The sequence below is a fragment of the Lepisosteus oculatus genome, chromosome 4, assembly GCF_040954835.1.
Source record: "Lepisosteus oculatus isolate fLepOcu1 chromosome 4, fLepOcu1.hap2, whole genome shotgun sequence".
Lineage (NCBI taxonomy): Eukaryota > Metazoa > Chordata > Actinopteri > Semionotiformes > Lepisosteidae > Lepisosteus > Lepisosteus oculatus.
This window is the reverse complement of record NC_090699.1, coordinates 5,976,297-5,996,548: the sequence shown is the minus strand read 5'-3', so window position 1 is coordinate 5,996,548 and position 20,252 is coordinate 5,976,297. Positions and strand designations below refer to the sequence as shown.

Sequence of the window (20,252 nt, the reverse complement as noted above, 5' to 3'; positions counted from 1 at the left end):
GACGTCTCGGAGTTCGGCCGCGGGCCCGAGCGCCGGTGACCGCAAACTCTCTCCCGGACAGCCCGGTCAGCAGGAACTCGCACCGCGGCGCATTAGGGACCCCAGCACCGGCCCGCAGGGGAGGGGGGTTAGAAAAGCCCTGACACCGCCGATATCGCCGGAGGCCCCCCCGGCCTCGCCTCCACACCCCAGCGCCGGCACCACGCCAGGAGCCGAGCCGAGCCCAGTCCGCACAGCCTGCCTCTCTCCCCTTCTTCTTTCTTGTTTTCACAGGAGTTAATGGGCCCCGGCTGTGGGGGGGGCGGGGCGTTCTCTTATAGGCCCCCAACATTATCCACTCCGTTCGGGACTAAAGAGACTCAGTTCCTTGAACCCGGCCTGTCCGGCGGCGATCAGGCGCTGATTCTGGTCTCTCTCTTGTCTCCCCGGGCCGCCTGCTTACCCCAAACCGGTCCGGTCTCAGCGTGCCCTGGCTGAACAGAACGACCAATGATCCTCACGATCCCCTTCAAGACATATTAAACCTTGGAGAGCTTGAATGGTAGAATTGTGTGGCTTGTAAGCACTGCATACCTTGGTGTAACAAGATTTATTTTCATGAAAAAATACCATAGCGGGAATGGTGTGTGTGTGTGTGTGTGTGTGTGTGTTTGCGGGGGCTGGAGGGGGGGTTTGGTTTATTAAATTCTGAACAGAAAGACCCCATATCGATACAGCCGGTCACTTCGTCGAGTCACCGGCGGTGAACGGCGCTGGAGAGCCCGAGCTGCAGTTCCGCCTGCTCGCCGCCAGGGGGAGCCCGGCGCCCACCGCACGCCCCTTCTCCACGCGTGGAGCGCGGTGGAAGTTTCTGCGACCGGGGGTCACACGAGGGGCAGCTAGATGAAGCGTGAATCTAAGCAATTTTTTTGTTGTTGTTGTTGTTGTTGTTGTTGACGTGGTTGACTGCCGCGGGTTAAAGCAGGCGTGTTCTGCAGATCAGAGGGGGTCGAGCTCTGGGCTTGTGTGTGTGTGAGTGAGAGTATGGGCTCCTCCTGGCGGCGAGCAGGCAGAACTGCAGTTCGGGCTCTCCGGCGCCGTTCACCTCCGAGGAAGAACACGGGCCTGACTCGCACCAGGAGCCGCACATTTGCAGCAAGAAGACGCGGGTTTACAGCCGTGGCCTTGAGGCAGACCAGTACAGGACGAGCTCTGTAACTCTCAGCTCAGCACTGGCAGCCCCACTGGAGCTCCGCAGTGTGAGCCTGGTCAGTACCTGGAAGGGAGACTCCTGGGAGAGCTGAGGCTGCTGCTGGGAGAGGTGTTAGTGGGACCAGTAGGGCACACTCACCCTGCGGTCTGTGTGGGTCCTGATGCCCCAGTATAGTGACGGGGACACTAGACTGTAAACAGGTGCCGTCCTTCGGATGAGACGTAAAACCGAGGTCCTGACTCTCTGTGGTCATTAAAAATCCCAGGGCGTCTCTCGAAAAGAGTAGGGGTGTCACCCCGGTGTCCTGGCCAAATTTCCCCCTGGTCTTTACCCATCATGGCCTCCTAATAACCCCCCTCTCTGAACTGGCTCCATCACTCTGCTCTCCTCCCCACTGACAGCTGCTGTGTGTGAGCAGACTGGAGCTTCATCCAGGTGGGGGGACATACTGGTGGGGGTGGAGGGGATCCCCCTGACCTGTGAAGAGCTTGGAGTGGAGAGTCCAGAAGGGCGCTATAGAAGTGTAAGGAATTATTATAGTTATTAAAACAGTAACTAGAGGAGGCACGGAGCGCTCCCAGGACACGTGTGCACAGCAGGGCCGCCGTCTGTACACGGAGAGTGGTGGGAGCGTGAAACAAGCGGCCCCAGCCCGGAGCCTTCTCCTTCTCTCCTCAAGAGCCCCGGGCGCAGATTTCTCCTCTCGCCTCGCTCGGCCGAGTGTGCCGGAAAACAGGCAAACACACACAAAACATCAAACAGGCGCTTCTCGGCTAAGTCGCTGAGGTAAACACTTTCTGTTGTTGTTGCGCTCCAGTCATCAAACCGTAGTCGGAAAGAAATAAGGGGAACTCTGTGTACAGTCGCCACGGTAAAAATAAGAAAAAAAACAACTGACATTCTCTCCTGCGGGCGCTGCCCTCCCGTGTTTATTTCGAAATACGGCTCGAATCGCCGTGCCAACCTCTGAAAGACGAGAGAAACGTCCTTCTTTTTTTTTCCTTCCTCCTCGGCGGAGAGCTGTTTCCGCCAGACGGGACACACTTGCACGGGCAGTTTGCACGGACAGGCCCGCGAACTCCTGAAGGAGGCGAGCGAGCTGGGTCTTCATGAACCCGGCACGGCCGGCTGTAGGTCCCGCAGAGCCCGTCCGTCTCCGCAACCTGCCGATTTCGGGGTGACCCGCAAAACCCGCTGGACTTTTCAGGATCAGGATTGCCAACCCCCTGATCAAGGCTTACGGCTGGGGTGGCGGGGGGGTAACTCCAGTCCGCAGGGGCCACACTCCCACCGGGTTTTCCGGCTCTGACAATAGCCGCTTATCAGGCCCAAGAGCTCAAACCACCTGTATATTTAGGAGTTAATAAACGCCCTAAAACCGCTCAGCTCCTGGGGACGGCAGGCCAAATCAAGATGATTTCTGTCTCTGTCTCTTGCCCCCTCACATCGCTGGCCGATTAGATACTTACGACGCGAAACTACAAGTCCAAGAGTCTGTGGGGTTCTGCTAATAAATATGCGTTCCCATCGCGCACAGCGGCCAAACCGGCGCTGGAAACGCAGAAACACGTTTCCTGTCAGTCAGATCCACCTGTTTATAACACCCTCGACAGGGCCAGAAGGAAAGAGAGAGAGTACTCGCCCAACGTCTGGAAACAAAAGATTTATTGTTACCTCGTGCCCCATGCCCAGCAACAAGGTTTCTACGTGCTTGAACAAGGCGTTTGTGTTCCAACCACGCTCTGTGAGATTAAAGCTTCATTTAAAAGGCAGGAGGAAAGGGAATTCTGGGAAAATGAGTTGGGTTGTGTTGACTGGTCAGTCTCTGTTGGTTCTTCTTGTATCGGGACGGGCGAGTTGATCCCAGACGTGCTCAGTGGGGCTGGTGTGGGTGTGTGTGTGACTGGTCGGGCCCTGACCCTCTCAGGCTCTGTGTTGTACAGGGATGGGTGAGTTGATCCCAGACGTGCTCAGTGGGGTTGGTGTGTGTGCGTGTGTGTGTGACTGGTCAGGACCTGACTCTCTCAGGCTCTGTGTTGTTCAGGGATGGGCGAGTTGATCCCAGACGTGCTCAGTGGGGCGTGTGTGTGTGACTGGTCAGGCCCTGACCCTCTCAGGCTCTGTGTTGTACAGGGACGGGCGAGTTGATCCCAGACGTGCTCAGTGGGGTTGGTGTGTGTGTGTGTGGGTGTGTCTGGTCGGGCCCTGACCCTCTCAGGCTCTGTGTTGTATAGGGACGGGCGAGTTGATCCCAGACGTGCTCAGTGGGGTTGGTGTGTGTGTGTGTGTGTGACTGGTCGGGCCCTGACCCTCTCAGGCTCTGTGTTGTACAGGGATGGGTGAGTTGATCCCAGACGTGCTCAGTGGGGTTGGTGTGTGTGCGTGTGTGTGTGACTGGTCAGGACCTGACTCTCTCAGGCTCTGTGTTGTTCAGGGATGGGCGAGTTGATCCCAGACGTGCTCAGTGGGGTTGGTGTGTGTGTGTGTGTGACTGGTCGGGCCCTGACCCTCTCAGGCTCTGTGTTGTACAGGGATGGGTGAGTTGATCCCAGACGTGCTCAGTGGGGTTGGTGTGTGTGCGTGTGTGTGTGACTGGTCAGGACCTGACTCTCTCAGGCTCTGTGTTGTTCAGGGATGGGCGAGTTGATCCCAGACGTGCTCAGTGGGGCGTGTGTGTGTGACTGGTCAGGCCCTGACCCTCTCAGGCTCTGTGTTGTACAGGGACGGGCGAGTTGATCCCAGACGTGCTCAGTGGGGTTGGTGTGTGTGTGTGTGGGTGTGTCTGGTCGGGCCCTGACCCTCTCAGGCTCTGTGTTGTATAGGGACGGGCGAGTTGATCCCAGACGTGCTCAGTGGGGTTGGTGTGTGTGTGTGTGGGTGTGTCTGGTCGGGCCCTGACCCTCTCAGGCTCTGTGTTGTATAGGGACGGGCGAGTTGATCCCAGACGTGCTCAGTGGGGTTGGTGTGTGTGTGTGTGGGTGTGTCTGGTCGGGCCCTGACCCTCTCAGGCTCTGTGTTGTATAGGGACGGGCGAGTTGATCCCAGACGTGCTCAGTGGGGTTGGTGTGTGTGTGTGTGGGTGTGTCTGGTCGGGCCCTGACCCTCTCAGGCTCTGTGTTGTACAGGGACGGGTGAGTTGATCCCAGACGTGCTCAGTGGGGTTGGTGTGTGTGTGTGACTGGTCGGGCCCTGACCCTCTCAGGCTCTGTGTTGTACAGGGACGGGCGAGTTGATCCCAGGCATGCTCAGTGGGGTTGGTGTGTGTGTGTGTGTGTGTGTGTGTGTGTCTGGTCGTGCCCCAGCACAGCTGACTCGATCTCCGCTGGTCCAGCTGAGCTCCGTGCCCCACCTGGAAATGCTGAGTCACAGGTCCTGGCAGGTCCGCCAGGGTGCAGCGCAGGCTGAGGCTCACAGCGGAAGGGAGGCTGGTTTTCTTTTGCAGTGTCGCAGTCTGTTCCTGACAGGGGCAGAGCCAAGCCCAGCGAGATGAGATCACTATTTGGCGGGGTGTGCGTCCGTACCGGGCGAGCGCACTGAGGTCAGTATTTGGCAGAGCCGGGGGTCACTAATGCTGAGTGCAGTGCGATCGATACTTGGAAGAGACAGTGGCAGTATTTGGCAGAGAGACTGGGTCAGTTTTTCCAAGTTTCCGGGAAACTGTGACAGCTATGGGCCGGTATTTAGCGGGGTGGCAGCGATGAGGACCGGCTCTGGGTCAGTACGGGACAGTATCGGGATCGCAAGGTCTTTAAAACCCTGTGATGTGCAACCAGCCGTGTGGAGTTTGCATGTTCTCCTCACGTGTGTGTGGGCCAAAGGCACACTGGTGGGTAAACTGGCCCTGGTGTGCGTGTGTGTCTGTGTGCCCTGTGGCGGACTGGCAGTGCGTCCGGGGTGTACCCCGCCTTGCGCCAGTACCTGCTGGGATAGGCTCTGGTTCCCCCGAGACTCTGGACTGGGAGAAGCAGACAGAGAAGGGATGGATTTAAATAGTCATTAGGGGCCCAGGCTGGAGTGAAGAGCAGGAGACACAGTGTTCCTCCTGGATCAGGACTGAGATCTTCTAAGATAGTCAATAAGAGCCCAGGCTGGAGTGCAGACCAGGAGACACGGTGTTCCATTGCCGGTGCATGCTGGGATAGACCCCGGCAACCCCGCGACTCCGGATTGGATGAAGTGGTTAGAAGCTGGATGGATGATGGGGGGGGGGACGGGTGCGCGCGGTCAGTCTTCGGTTAGTCTAGGCGTAGAAGCCCCAGAGGAAGATGGCCACCGCCATCATGATGATGGCGTTGCCGTTGACGACGTACTTCCAGGTGGGGTCCTCGTGGATGTCGGGCAGCTGCTTGGACGCCTCGGCCACTTCCTCCTCGGTTGGCTCGGGGGCCTGGGCGGAGCCGACGCCGCAGAACCAGCCAATCAGGTGGCACGCCGGCGACCGGGACACGCCCCCTTCTGCCTCAGGGACTGAGAGGTGATGGGATTGGGTTTTGACAGAGGGAGGGGGAGGGAGGGGCAGGACAAGGGCAAACATTAGCAGTCAAACCTCTAGGATCACACCCCCAGCGAATCACTACACGGGATTACATTGTACAGAGGGCAAGAAGGAAAAAGGGAAATGGAAGATCCCAGAACAAAAAGAGAGCAGAGAGGAAGAGGAGGGACAGGCTGACGAGCTGCTCTCACCTTCGTCCTGCTGGGCCTTGTCTGCGCTCTGCTCTGCTGCCTCCCTGCGCGCCTTCCTCCCTCGCTCCTCCTCCTCGCGGTCCAGGTCATCCCTGATTTCAGTGGAGTGACGCAGACTGAACACCAGCCTGTAGAGCTGAGAGACAGAGAGAGAGAGGGGTTAATACACACACACTGACTGACACTCCAGTACATTAACACTGCACAGAGAGAGAGAGGGGTTAATACACACACACTGACTGGACACTCCAGTACATTAACACTGCACTGAGAGAGAGGGGTTAATACAGACACACTGACTGGACACTCCAGTACATTAAAACTGCACTGAGAGAGAGGGGTTAATACAGACACACTGACTGGACACTCCAGTACATTAACACTGCACTGAGAGAGAGAGGGGTTAATACAGACACACTGACTGGACACTACAGTACATTAACACTGCACTGAGAGAGAGGGGGGTTAATACAGACACACTGGCTGGACACTCCAGTACATTAACACTGCACTGAGAGAGAGAGGGGTTAATACAGACACACTGACTGGACACTCCAGTACATTAACACTGCACTGAGAGAGAGGGGTTAATACAGGCACACTGACTGGACACTCCAGTACATGAACACTTCACTGAGAGAGAGGGGTTAATACAGACACACTGACTGGACACTCCAGTACATTAACACTGCACTGAGAGAGAGGGGGGTTAATACAGACACACTGACTGGACACTCCAGTACATTAACACTGCACTGAGAGAGGGGTTAATACAGACACACTGACTGGACACTCCAGTACATTAACACTGTACTGAGAGAGGGGGGTTAATACAGACACACTGACTGGACACTCCAGTACATTAACACTGCACTGAGAGAGAGGGGGGTTAATACAGACACACTGACTGGACACTCCAGTACATTAACACTGCACTGAGAGAGAGGGGTTAATACAGACACACTGACTGGACACTCCAGTACATTAACACTGTACTGAGAGAGAGGGGTTAATACAGACACACTGACTGGACACTCCAGTACATTAACACTGCACTGAGAGAGAGGGGTTAATACAGACACACTGACTGGACACTCCAGTACATTAACACTGCACTGAGAGAGAGGGGGGTTAATACAGACACACTGACTGGACACTCCAGTACATTAACACTGCACTGAGAGAGAGGGGTTAATACAGACACACTGACTGGACACTACAGTACATTAACACTGCACTGAGAGAGAGGGGTTAATACAGACACACTGACTGGACACTCCAGTACATTAACACTGCACTGAGAGAGAGGGGTTAATACAGACACACTGACTGGACACTCCAGTACATTAACACTGCACTGAGAGAGAGAGGGGTTAATACAGACACACTGACTGGACACTCCAGTACATTAACACTGCACAGAGAGAGAGGGGTTAATACAGACACACTGACTGGACACTCCAGTACATTAACACTGCACAGAGAGAGAGGGCGTCAGTCTGGACTCACATGTTTGTCAGGAATGGCCTGTGTGCAGTAACTGATAGTGAGCACCAGGGTAGCGGTAGCGAAGAACAGTAGCACGGCGAAGTAGAGGTAGTGCACCCCGCACACCACCGGGGGGCAGTGTGAGGGGAAGAGGCAGCTGCCCGTCCCGAACACAAACTCCGGCACCATGCGGCACAGGCCCATGCCCAGACCCCCCAGCAGGCCCCAGAAGGCACCCTGGGGTGGGGGATAGAGAAACGAAGGCAGGGGTTAACACCGCCCTAGTCTTCTCATTAACAGGGCACACTGCCGTCCCAGTTTCTCGGTTCTTTAACCTCGGGTCCAAAATACATTCATTGACGTCATAGAAAAAAACTTCCAAGTGTCAAATGCAGCACACAACCGTGAACTTTGTGAAAGTGGCGTAAGCTGCCATTCTAGTCACAAATTTGGGGGAACTGTGACGTGAAGCAGCCCTTCCTGCTCACTAGTCCCTGTCCTGACTCACGTACTGCGATTTATGAGCGAGTAAGTACAGGCTGTGTGGCAGATATCTCACTGCAGTAATGTCCCAGCGTGATCTGCAGGCAGAGTTAACAAGCAAGTTCCATTTATCCGCCATTTATCCACGCTATTATTTCACCGACTCAGAATCGCGAGTGGCATTTCTGTTGGATTAAAGGAGCTGGATTCACAGGCCTGCTTGTTTACAGTGTCAGAGGACTGCTTCCCCTCAACGGAAGTCTCGTTGCTTTGTTTTGAATCGCAGGACATCTGCATACCATCTGCATACTAGGTCTAGTGCAAGTGATCACATCACTCCTGTCCTGGAGTCCTTGCACTGGCTTCCGGTCAAATTCCGTGTGGACTTTAAAATCCTCCTGCTCACCTATAAGGCTCTGCATGGCTTGGCACCTCAGTACCTGTCTGAACTTTTATCGCCCTACTCCCCACCTCGCAACCTCCGCTCTTCAAATTCTGCTCTCCTTACTGTCCCCCAGGCCCGTCTACATTGTATGGGTGACAGGGCCTTCTCCTGTTATGCCCCCAAGCTCTGGAACTCTCTCCCCAAGGATATCAGAGAGTCACCATCTCTAAACTCCTTCAAATTCAGACTCAAAACCCTCTTCTTCAGAAAAGCCTTTACTGAACTGTTCCACTCTTCACTCCTCTGCTTTTCCTGGTACCACCATCCATGTCTCCTCTGTATATTGTAATTGTGTTTTTATCTTGTGTATTCTTCTTATTTATTGTTATTGCCATCCTGTAAAGTGCTTTGAGAAGCCATCTTTAAAGGCGCTATATAAAATAAAGTTGATTATTATTATTATACCTGGACATGTCTTCTCTTTTGTGATGGAAGTTTCAGGTTTTCCCACTTCCTGTGTACATTTTCCTTTCCCTGTGGTTCGAAACGCAGGCGATCTTTCTAACCCTGAGATACAGAGTGAGAGCTGCGGCTCCTCTTTGGCCCCTGAGGCGTTGGCTGCGCTGCGATCTCGGCCCCCCGCCGTGTCCTAGCCTCTTCTCCCAGCATCCCCGTGTGACCGTCGCGGCTCCGCGCGGGTCTCCTGCCCTTACCCCGCCCCGCCCCACCCCGACACCTGGGGCGCGAACCCGCGGTCTCCCGCGTCACGCCGCAGGGAGCCAGCTGCGCGAGCTCAAGGAGACCTCCCCCAGCCCGGGCGGCTGAGGTCCCTGCTACGCGCGGGGTGGGGGGGGGGGCGATGACGTCACCGTGCCCGAGCGCGCTCCGCTGCCCCCGCTCACCGGCTCGTTGACCCTCTTGACGAAGACGGCCAGGAAGAAGACGGCGGCGATGGGCGGCGCCAGGTAGCTGGTGATGGACTGGATGTAGTCGAAGAGCTGGCCGCTCTGGGCCGCCTGGACCACGGGGATCCAGGCGATACTGACCGACACGATGACCAGCACCCAGACCCTGAGAGAGACGGCGAGAGGGGGAGAGCAGGGGTGACTTCTCCGCTGACCGGCCGCCTGGTCCAGCACAGAGCCGTGGCCGAAGCCGGACGAGTGTCGAAATCTGCCTGCGGCCTGGGATCGTTCCTCCTGACCTGGCCTGGTCAGACACCACCTGGACCACGGGGATCCAGGTCTTATCCCCTGGTCTTAACTTTAAACAGACACCTCATACTGTTGGACTGCTGCACTGCTGTACGGGACACCTCAGGAGGAACTGAAAGGTGGGATTGGTGGGATCTCAGGGACAGCCTCTGGGCCAGTGGAGGTGATAAGAATTCATGGCGTTCTTCTGGACTCTCCACTCAGGGCTCTTCACAGGTCAGGGGGATCCCCTCCACCCCCACCAGTGTGTCCCCCCACCTGGATGAAGCTCCAGTCTGCTCACACAGAGCAGCTCTCAGTGGGGAGGAGAGCAGAGTGATGGAGCCAGTTCAGAGAGGGGGGTTATTAGGAGGCCATGATGGGTAAAGACTAGGGGGGAAATTTGGCCAGGACGCCGGGGTGACACCCCTACTCTTTTCGAGAGACGCCCTGGGATTTTTAATGACCACAGAGAGTCAGGACGTCGGTTTTACGTCTCATCCGAAGGACGACGCCCTTTTACAGTCTAGTGTCCCCGTCACTATACTGGGGCATTAGGACCCACATGGACTGAAGGGTGAGCGCCCCCTACTGGTCCCACTAACATCTCTTCCAGCAGCAGCCTCAGCTCTCCCAGGAGTCTCCCCTCCAGGTACTGGCCAGACTCACACTGCTGAGCTCCAGTGGGGCTGCCAGTGCTGAGCTGCAGGGTGAAGTTGCAATATAGCTGCTGGCTATAACTGTTTTCTATGGTTCCAATACGACGGTAATGGTCGCTCATAAACACCCCTTCATGGCAATAACACAGTGACCATAGCTGGACACGGACTATAAAACTATAAAAGTATACTCCATGGAACACTACAGGGATTCAGGACACTGGGAGAAGTATTCCTTCTGTGACTCTTCTCCCACTGTCTCATGAAGTGGCCATTTTCATCACAATTTAACTCCTACCAAACCTTCACTGGACTGCGCTGTGACTCCCTGTATCCCTACACAAGCAAGAGGGGGCGGGATATACCCAGTTTGGGATGCCAATCGATCCCAGGCCCCCTCCTGCACCCACGGGCCGCCAGCGACAGTGCTTAACCTCGTGGTTTACCTGTTAAATATCTCTTGATTTTCACTGTAGTTCTGAGAAGGGTGGGATGGCAGTGTGTGTGTGTGTTTTATATTTTGAGTCCCTTTCCCCAGGGAAATGTGTTTAAGACGGAAATATCGGTTTCACCATATTGTGTTAGTTATGCGAATATCTACTGATGGATCATCTCGTTGTGGCTGATCAGCAGACAGAGCTGTTCTTTCCCCTGTGTTTTGCGGATTGGTCTGCAGTTTTACACTGCTGTGGTTAATGGCTTCTTGTAGTTGTTCTGGCAGTACGCTAATGGACTGGTCCTGCCAGTTAATCGAATTGAATTGAAACGCAATCTGACTCCGGGATGGAATCTGAGACGGCGAAGGGGAGGTGGGGGAGTCTGACCGGCCCACGATCATCAGCTCCCTGTCTCGGGCCTGCGGCCGCAGTCTCGTCCAGATGTCCATGGTGAACAGGGTGCTGCTGCTGTTGAAGATGGACGCCAGAGAGCTCATCAGGGCTGCCAGCATCACGGCCAGCATCAGCCCCCGCAGTCCTGGGGCCCAGAGGGGGGGAGAGAGGATGAGAGAGGCAGCAGAAAGCAGAAGAACAGAGGTTAAGACCATATCATAGCCAGCTGACATATCACCCTGCAGCTCAGCACTGGCAGCCCCACTGGAGCTCAGCAGGTGTGAGCCTGGTCAGTACCTGGAGGGGAGACTCCTGGGAAAAATTAAGGTTGCTTCTGGAAGGGGTGTTAGTGGGGCCAGTAGGGGGCGCTTACCCTGCGGTCTGTGGGGGTCCTAATGCCCCAGTTCTATCATTAACTGTGGCTGAAAAGCTGATCAACGCATTTGTATTCTCTCGAATTTACTACTGTAATGCTCTACTCGCAGTGGTATCAAAATCTACTCTGAACAAACTGCAGTACGTCCAAAATTCAGCAGCCAGAATCCTGACCAGGTCTAGTGCAAGTGTTCACATTACTCCTGTCCTGGAGTCCTTGCACTGGCTTCCCGTCAAATTCCGTGTAGACTTTAAAATTTCCTGGTCAAATTTCCCCTGGTCTTTACCCATCATGGCCTCCTAATAACCCCCCTCTCTGAACTTGCTTCATCACTCTGCTCTCCTCCCCACTGAGAGCTGATGTGTGTGAGCATACTGAAGCATCATCCAGTTGGGGGGACACACTGCTGGGGGTGGAGGGGATCCCCTTAATCTGTAAAGCGCTTTGTGTGGAGTGTCCAGAAGAGCGCTATATAATTTTATTAAGAGCACTTTTATTATTATTATTATTATTATATAGAGGTCTAGAGGTTAAAACACCTATGCATTAACACAGAAAGAGAGATATTTCAAGAGATTCAGTGGCGCAGAAGAGGAGGAACACCATCAGTTGTGAACTCAGAAGCAACGATCAGTACACAGACTGGAATAGATTCAGACCCGACAGGTAGTCTCACCGTTGGGCATGACTGACACCACGAGCTTGGGATAGGCGATGTTGGAGCAGCCCACCTCCGTCCCACACACCTGCTTACACACCTCCGGCACCACACAGGCCACCTCATCTGTGGAGAGAGAGGGAGACAGTCTTGTAGAGTCAACATTTTTCTCTACTAAACAGTGATTAGAATGGGACAACCCAGCTAGGAGAATGGTTTTGTATGGACAGTATTTGAACTGTCGAGTCGACCTATTTCTCTACTAAACACAGATTACAAAGGGCAATAATAGAAGTTTATGTAGACCATCTGACCAGCGGAGTTGACCTGTTTCTCCACTAAATATGGATAATAATGGACCACAGGTAGGAGGAGGGGTTTATGTAGACACAGTATTTTACTATCAAATGACAATGTCTCTTTAGAAGGCAGACAAGAAATCCAGCAAGAGAGAGGCTGTGGTCAATACAAACATGTCGTGCATGTCCATCCAATGAATTAACACTGCACTGGGGTCAGGAGAGTGGGGTGTCAGTTGGAATATAGTGTCTCTCTTTCTGAAGCACACTGGAAGGCTAATCGTGGGTTTGGAGGCATCATGCATGGGGGTACTGGAGGTCCCTCACTCACTTGGATATAGTGCTGATCAGGAACTTTGGGGTGCCCTGGGCTATTGGAAGTGCTTTGGCATGAGCTCAAGGATGTTAGGTGGGGTGCCTTCAGGCATGAGGAGAGCTGGTGTGACCTGCAGATACTGGGACCGGTTTTGGGGGCGGATCCTGGGGGGGGTCCCGTCACTCACCGGGGTACAGCACCCGGCTGATCATGCCAGGGAACACCATGAGGAACATGGGCAGCAGCTTGAGGTACCCGCACATGATACAGCCCGCTTTGACGTGGGTCAGGCTCCGGGCGGCCAAGCAGCGCTGGACGATCACCTGCGCAACGAGAGGAGAAGGAGGGGGGGAGGTATGAGCACCTCTGCCAGTGACCTCCAGCCCCAAGTGCACTCATGTGCCCTGCAGACAGGGTGCAGATACCGGCAATGCTCCTCCTGTGACTGAACACTGGAGGCGTGGTGTGAGTGGCATATATTTCCAGTTTAACAACGCATGAGAAATATATCCCTAATGCATCCTCATTCTCGAGACCAGTAGAGCAGATACTTGAGCAGTGCATGGCACACCCGCAATCAAGCTATCAGTAACTGGAAAGTCGAGAGACAGGTCAAGGTGAGACAAACACATAAAACACCCGTAAGGTAAAGATTAATTTTATCAGCAGAATGAGGAAAATTGACTTTTGCACAGCCCTCCCTAGATGCCTGAGTCTCTTCCCCAGTCTCAAGTGTCTGCTCTTAGATTGGTGCCCCCTGCTGCTCAGCTCATTGGTTGTGAAAGCCAGATGCTCTTTTCTCTTTCTCTCTCTCTCTCTCTTTCATTCTTCCTCTGGTGCTTAATGCACATTGGATCTGAGAGTCTGCTTCAACTCTGCTTCCAGACAGCAGATCACAGACCAGGCCAGCTCTTGAAGGGTCACCTGACCAATCACCTTCTCAGAAGTGTTCAGGTGACTGAGGGCAGCAGCTCATTCCCCAAGCTGTTCTGAGGAACGTCAGACCTCCATCTTGTCTGGACCTGCTGTCCTCTTCCAAAGTGCAGAAGGGTATTCACAGTCTGCCCTCCGTAGAACCAGTGTGGTATCAATATGACTCCAGGGCAGCCAATGTGATGTTGGTAATGACAGGTGTTTCTTCAACTCCAGTGTAATCCTAATGCCCCAGTTCTGTTACCTGGTCAGTGCACTAATATAATTCATGGTCACCAAGTAGCATTAACAGTGCACTGCAAAAATCAGCCATTATATGGCCACTATCTTATCTGTTCTGTATCTGTTCTGTTCAGCAGTATCAATCATTTATAATCAGAATGATCTCAGTAAACTCCAGTACAACCAGTACAATGTCTGATCCGTGGACAATGACAGTTTAACCAATGCATATCCAGAATAATCTCAAATTAATCCAGTATAACCAGTGCTTTACCTGGTTTGTGCACAAGTATAAACCCAGTATAACCATTGCCCTACCTGGTCAATGCACCAGTATAACCCCAGTATCGCAGTGCCCTACTTGGTCAGTGCAGCAGTATCACCCCACTATCACCAGTGCCCTAACTGGTCAGTGCACCAGTATCCCCAGTGACCCACCTGGTCAGTGCACCAGTATCCCCTGTGCCCTGCCTGGTCAGTGCAGCAGGATAACCCCAGTATCCCCAGTGCCCTGCCTGGTGAGTGCACCAGTATCCCCTGTGCCCTGCCTGGTCAGTGCACCAGTATAAGCCCAGTATCCCCAGTGCCCTACCTGGTCAGTGCAGCAGGATAACCCCAGTATCGCAGTGCCCTACCTGGTCAGTGCAGCAGTATTACCCCACTATCACCAGTGCCCTAACTGGTCAGTGCACCAGTATCCCCAGTGACCTACCTGGTCAGTGCACCAGTATCCCCTGTGCCCTGCCTGGTCAGTGCAGCAGGATAACCCCAGTATCCCCAGTGCCCTACCTGGTCAGTGCACCAGTATAAGCCCAGTATCCCCAGTGCCCTACCTGGTGAGTGCACCAGTATCCCCTGTGCCCTGCCTGGTCAGTGCACCAGTATCCCCTGTGCCCTGCCTGGTCAGTGCACCAGTATCCCCAGTGCCCTACCTGGTCAGTGCACCAGTATAAGCCCAGTATCCCCAGTGCCCTACCTGGTCAGTGCACCAGTATAAGCCCAGTATCCCCTGTGCCCTGCCTGGTCAGTGCACCAGTATCCCCAGTGACCTACCTGGTCAGTGCACCAGTATCCCCAGTGCCCTACCTGGTCAGTCCAGCAGTATAACCCCAGTATCCCCAGTGCCCTGCCTGGTCAGTGCACCAGTATCCCCAGTGCCCTACCTGGTCAGTGCACCAGTATAAGCCCAGTATCCCCAGTGCCCTGCCTGGTCAGTGCACCAGTATCCCCAGTGCCCTACCTGGTCAGTGCACCAGTATAAGCCCAGTATCCCCAGTGCCCTACCTGGTCAGTGCAGCAGGATAACCCCAGTATCCCCAGTGCCCTACCTGGTCAGTGCACCAGTACCAGGCCCCGACGATGGCGATGCCCAGTAGGACCCCAGGCCAGGGCAGGTCTCCGGTCAGCGGGTCTCTCAGCAGGTTGAAGGCGTCGGCCCGGGGGGTGTAGCAGCTGGCGCTGATGTTGTAGCGGGCCGGGTCGGCCGACTGGACCAGCGAGGGCAGGGCCGAGCTGTACCTGTCCAGCAGAGCGCTGTACCCCCCCACCTCCGCGAACGCTGGGAGAGAGGGGGAGAGGAGCGGATCCGCATCCCAGTTAGAATCAGAACAAGAAGAAGATTCAGAAGAACAAAAACACTAAGACTAAGACTAAGAATAATAAGAACATGATCATGAACAAGATTCATGAGAACAAAAACACTAAGATTCAGACTAAGAATAATAAGAACATGATCATGAATAAGATTCATGAGAACAAAAACACTAAGATTCAGACTAAGAATAATAAGAACATGATCATGAATAAGATTCATGAGAACAAAAACACTAAAATTCAGACTAAGAATAATAAGAACATGATCATGAATAAGATTCATGAGAACAAAAACACTAAAATTCAGACTAAGAATAATAAGAACATGATCATGAATAAGATTCATGAGAACAAAAAGACTAAGATTCAGACTAAGAATAATAAGAACATGATCATGAATAAGATTCATGAGAACAAAAAGACTAAGATTCAGACTAAGAATAATAAGAACATGATCATGAATAAGATTCATGAGAACAAAAACACTAAGATTAAGACTAAGAATAATAAGAACATGATCATGAACCAGATTCATGAGAAAACACTAAGATTCAGACTAAGAATAATAAGAACATGATCATGAATAAGATTCACGAGAACAAAAAGACTAAGATTCAGACTAAGAATAATAAGAACATGATCATGAATAAGATTCATGAGAACAAAAACACTAAGATTCAGAATAAGAATAATAAGAACATGATCATGAATAAGATTCATGAGAACAAAAACACTAAGATTCAGACTAAGAATAATAAGAACATGATTACGAATAAGATTCATAAGAACAAAAAGACTAAGACTAAGAATAATGAGAATATGATTATGAGTAAGAGTAAAAAGAATAAGATTAAGAACAATATGGTTACAAATAAGAATAAGAGGATTATAAATATTAAGATTGAGAATAAAAAGATTAAGAAGAAGAATAAAACAATAAAGGTTCAGAATAAATAGAATATGATTGACAACAGGAAGAAGATTAAGAATTGAATAAAGAATAAAAATAAATTTAAGGAGGATAACATGAGGAGCATGATTCTTAAATAAGATTTCAGGTTTAAAATTTAAGTATTAGGATTCATTTCAAGATTTATGGTTCACAATTAGATTACAGTAAAGTGTAAGAATGATAAAGGTTAAAATACATCAGTCTAAATCAAGATAGGATTCTCATCTGGATTAAATTTTCAGATTAAATTTAAATACAATTGGAAAAGACTGTCCAAATTCACACGGCAGCGATATCAGAGCTGACGGTTATGGATTTTCAGGGCGCTAAGAACTGTCGTTTTGAGAGCGACGCCTCTCAGCTGCTTCCTCACCGAAGCCCATGAGGACGAAGGCCCCCGCGATGATGACGAAGGTCTGGACGGTGTCTGTGTACATCAGTGCGGCCAGCCCTCCTGGTGACCAGCGAGCGCAAAAGCAGGCAGTTAATAACTCACAGAACACGCTTCAATACATCAGCCTTTAACAGCTGGCACACATCATGTTCATCAGGGACAAAAACAAGTTGCTCTAGTGCACGTGGGCCACACCCCCAGCACACGGCTCATACTGCCCCCTCCGCCCACAGAGCAGGCTGGGAACGAGTTACCTGTGACAGTGTAGAGAGCAGTGATGGACAGCAGGGCAATCACAGCCACATAAATATTCCAGCCCAGAGCCTGCTGGATGAATACTGCTCCTGAAAACATGTCTACCTAATAGAGAGAGAGGGGTTAATACAGACACACTGACTGGACATTAAAGTACATTAACACTGTGGAGGAACAGATTTGGAGGACAAAAATACAGAGACACTTACTGAGATCTTGGTGAAGATGTACAGGAAGAGAGATATTATGGACAAATAGAGACTGATCCTTCCTCCACCAAACCTCTTCTTTAGGTACTGAGGCATAGTGATCACCTAAGACAGAAGGGGGAAGGGTTAATACAGACACACTGACTGGACACTCCAGTCCATTAACACTACACTGAGAGAGAGGGGTTAATACAGACACACTGACTGGACACTCTAGTACATTAACACTGCACTGAGAGAGAGGGGTTAATACAGACACACTGACTGGACACTCCAGTACATTAACACTGCACTGAGAGAGAGAGGGGTTAATACAGACACACTGACTGGACACTCCAGTACATTAACACTGCACTGAGAGAGAGGGGTTAATACAGACAGACACACTGGACACTACAGTACAACAACACTGCACTGAGAGTGAAATAAATGATGGATGAGAGATAGATAGACAATTAACTGGTCTCTTTTAACATCAATCTGTCCATGTTCATCAGTCTCTCTAAGTAACTTACCCCGGCAGTGAGGTAGACAGGAACAAACAACCACCCTAACAGCAGCACAATAAACAGAGCCTGCAAGAAAAGGAAAGGTTATCGACCCATCTCCCTTCTACAGCTGGGTTGAAAATTCATTTCTTTTCACCTCACTGTTACAGAGACACACTACATCCAGAAATACCCTCTCCACCCAGTCACACACACACATCCGACACACATCCAGTCCACACGACAAACACCCAGATCTCACCCCCCACACCCGACACACACATCGGGAATAACATGGGCTTTTCTTTAAACAAAATGCGGATATCTTGGACTGGACTGGTGACTATGCACTCCAGCAGGTTCTGGACAGTTCAGAGCTCTGATCTCTTCCAAGCAAGGCTGTGGGCTGGACCTGCAGGTCCACTCCTGCCCCTAGGCTTCAGAAGGGCTGAGATCGGGACTGGTCTGTCTCCTGCTCCTCAACCCAACCTCTCATTGCCTTCCCCCCCGAAAGAGCCCCTTCATTCGACTGGGGTATCTAATATTTTGGCCAGTGTGTGCATGTCTTGTGAAGTAGATGGGTTTCACTCTGGCAGACTCCAGGCCCTGTGCAGTGAAGTCAAATTCACAACTGCATCTATAACGGCTGTCACTGTCAGAAACGAGACTCTGTCACGATATGGAAGAACTACGGTCTTGAAAGGAGATGACTTACGTTCCACTCAAATCCTCCAACCGCGATCCCACTGGCTGCACCAGTGCCGGCCAAGCCCACGAAGTGTCCACTTCCGATATTGCTGGCAAAGAGAGAGGCTCCCACCTCAAAGAGAGAGAGAGGTCAATACAGACACACTGACTGGACACTCCAGTACATTAACACTGCACTGAGAGAGAGGGGTTAATACAGACACACTGACTGGACACTCCAGTACATTAACACTGCACTGAGAGAGAGGGGTTAATACAGACACACTGACTGGACACTCCAGTACATTAACACTGCACTGAGAGAGAGAGGGGTTAATACAGACACACTGACTGGACACTCCAGTACATTAACACTGCACTGAGAGAGAGAGGGGTTAATACAGACACACTGACTGGACACTCCAGTACATTAACTGCACTGAGAGAGAGGGGGGTTAATACAGACACACTGACTGGACGCTACAGTACATTAACACTGCACTGAGAGAGAGAGGGGTTAATACAGACACACTGACTGGACACTCCAGTACATTAACACTGCACTGAGAGAGAGAGGGGTTAATACAGACACACTGGACACTATAGTACATTAACACAGCACTGAATTAAATAATTATTTTTACTCACTGGCCACCAGACCATAGTCCGTCCTGCTAGGAAATACCCCCCCACTGTTCCCCGATTGGTCCGGAACATTGACTGCAAGGAGCAACAGCCAATCAGTGAACAGACAGACAGGTGCGATGTGAGACAGACTAAGAAACAGAGTTGACCAGGTTTGTATTAGGATATCTGAATGCATGGGTACTGACAGAAGGGAGACATTATTACAGACGGACCACTGGACACACAGACTGACTCAGTCCAACAAGTGGACAGAGGGATCTACAAGCAAGAGGACGGACAGGGAGACATTATTACAGACGGACCGCTGGACACACAGACTGACTCAGTCCAACAAGAGGACAGACAGACCTACAGGACAGACGGATCTACAAGCAAGAGGACGGACAGGGAGACATTATTACAGACGGACCGCTGGACACACAGACTGACTCAGTCCAACAAGAGGACAGACAGACCTACAGGACAGACGGATCTACAAGCAAGAGGACGGACAGGGAGACATTATTACAGACGGACCGCTGGACACACAGACTGACTCAGTCCAACAAGAGGACAGACAGACCTACAGGACAGACAGATCTACAAGCAAGAGGACGGACAGGGAGACATTATTACAGACGGACCGCCGGACACACAGACTGACCCACAGCCCCACGCCGATGACCATCAGGAAGTAGACCACGATGACGCAGATGTCCGCGGGGTTGTTGATGGTGCCCTTCCTGAGAGTGACGTCCCCCGTGCTGTCCCCCATGCCTGTGCCGAGCAGTCGCACTCCGGGAGAGATGGAGAGACGGAGAGACAGAGGGCGAATGAAGGAGAGGGAAGAGGAGAAATGCAGGAGGAGGGGGACCCTCTTCGACCTTTGTGCTGCCGAAAGGGCTGAGCTAGGAGTCTATTAATGATTGGTAATAATTAACAATCACTCTCACCCTCCACCCCACCCTGCTACGAACACGTTTCTCTGGGCATCAGCAAGAAAAGTGAAGGGTTCATACTCAAGTGTCTCTGTCTCTCTGACTCACTGTTCCTCTCTGTGTCCCTGTCTCACAATCTCCCTCACCCGCTGCCTCACAGTCTCACCAACCCTCTGTCTCTCTGTCTGTTCCTCAGGCTGGGACAGGAGATCACACACTGTATTATTATTATTGAGAGACAGGCTCACTGTCTGTTCCTCAGGCTGGGACAGGAGATCACACACTGTATTATTATTATTGAGAGACGGGCTCACTGTCTGTTCCTCAGGCTGGGACAGGAGATCACACACTGTATTATTATTATTGAGAGACAGGCTCACTGTTACTCA

General features: G+C 52.0%; 1 protein-coding gene across 1 annotated transcript; it reads right to left on the bottom strand.

Annotated features, from left to right (window-relative positions):
• Positions 1 to 2,820: 2,820 nt before the first annotated feature.
• slc5a2 (solute carrier family 5 member 2) lies at positions 2,821 to 19,792 on the bottom strand. Its single transcript, XM_069188431.1, has 15 exons — positions 19,590 to 19,792; positions 18,947 to 19,018; positions 18,327 to 18,431; positions 17,639 to 17,698; positions 17,124 to 17,228; positions 16,914 to 17,019; positions 16,639 to 16,719; positions 15,049 to 15,278; positions 12,753 to 12,888; positions 11,969 to 12,076; positions 10,911 to 11,061; positions 9,137 to 9,305; positions 7,388 to 7,603; positions 5,879 to 6,014; positions 2,821 to 5,659 (listed from the first exon to the last, which is right to left on the bottom strand). The coding sequence occupies exons 1-15, from the start codon at positions 19,698 to 19,700 to the stop codon at positions 5,433 to 5,435; spliced, it is 2,013 nt and encodes a 670-aa protein (XP_069044532.1). The 5' UTR covers positions 19,701 to 19,792; the 3' UTR covers positions 2,821 to 5,432.
• Positions 19,793 to 20,252: the final 460 nt, after the last annotated feature.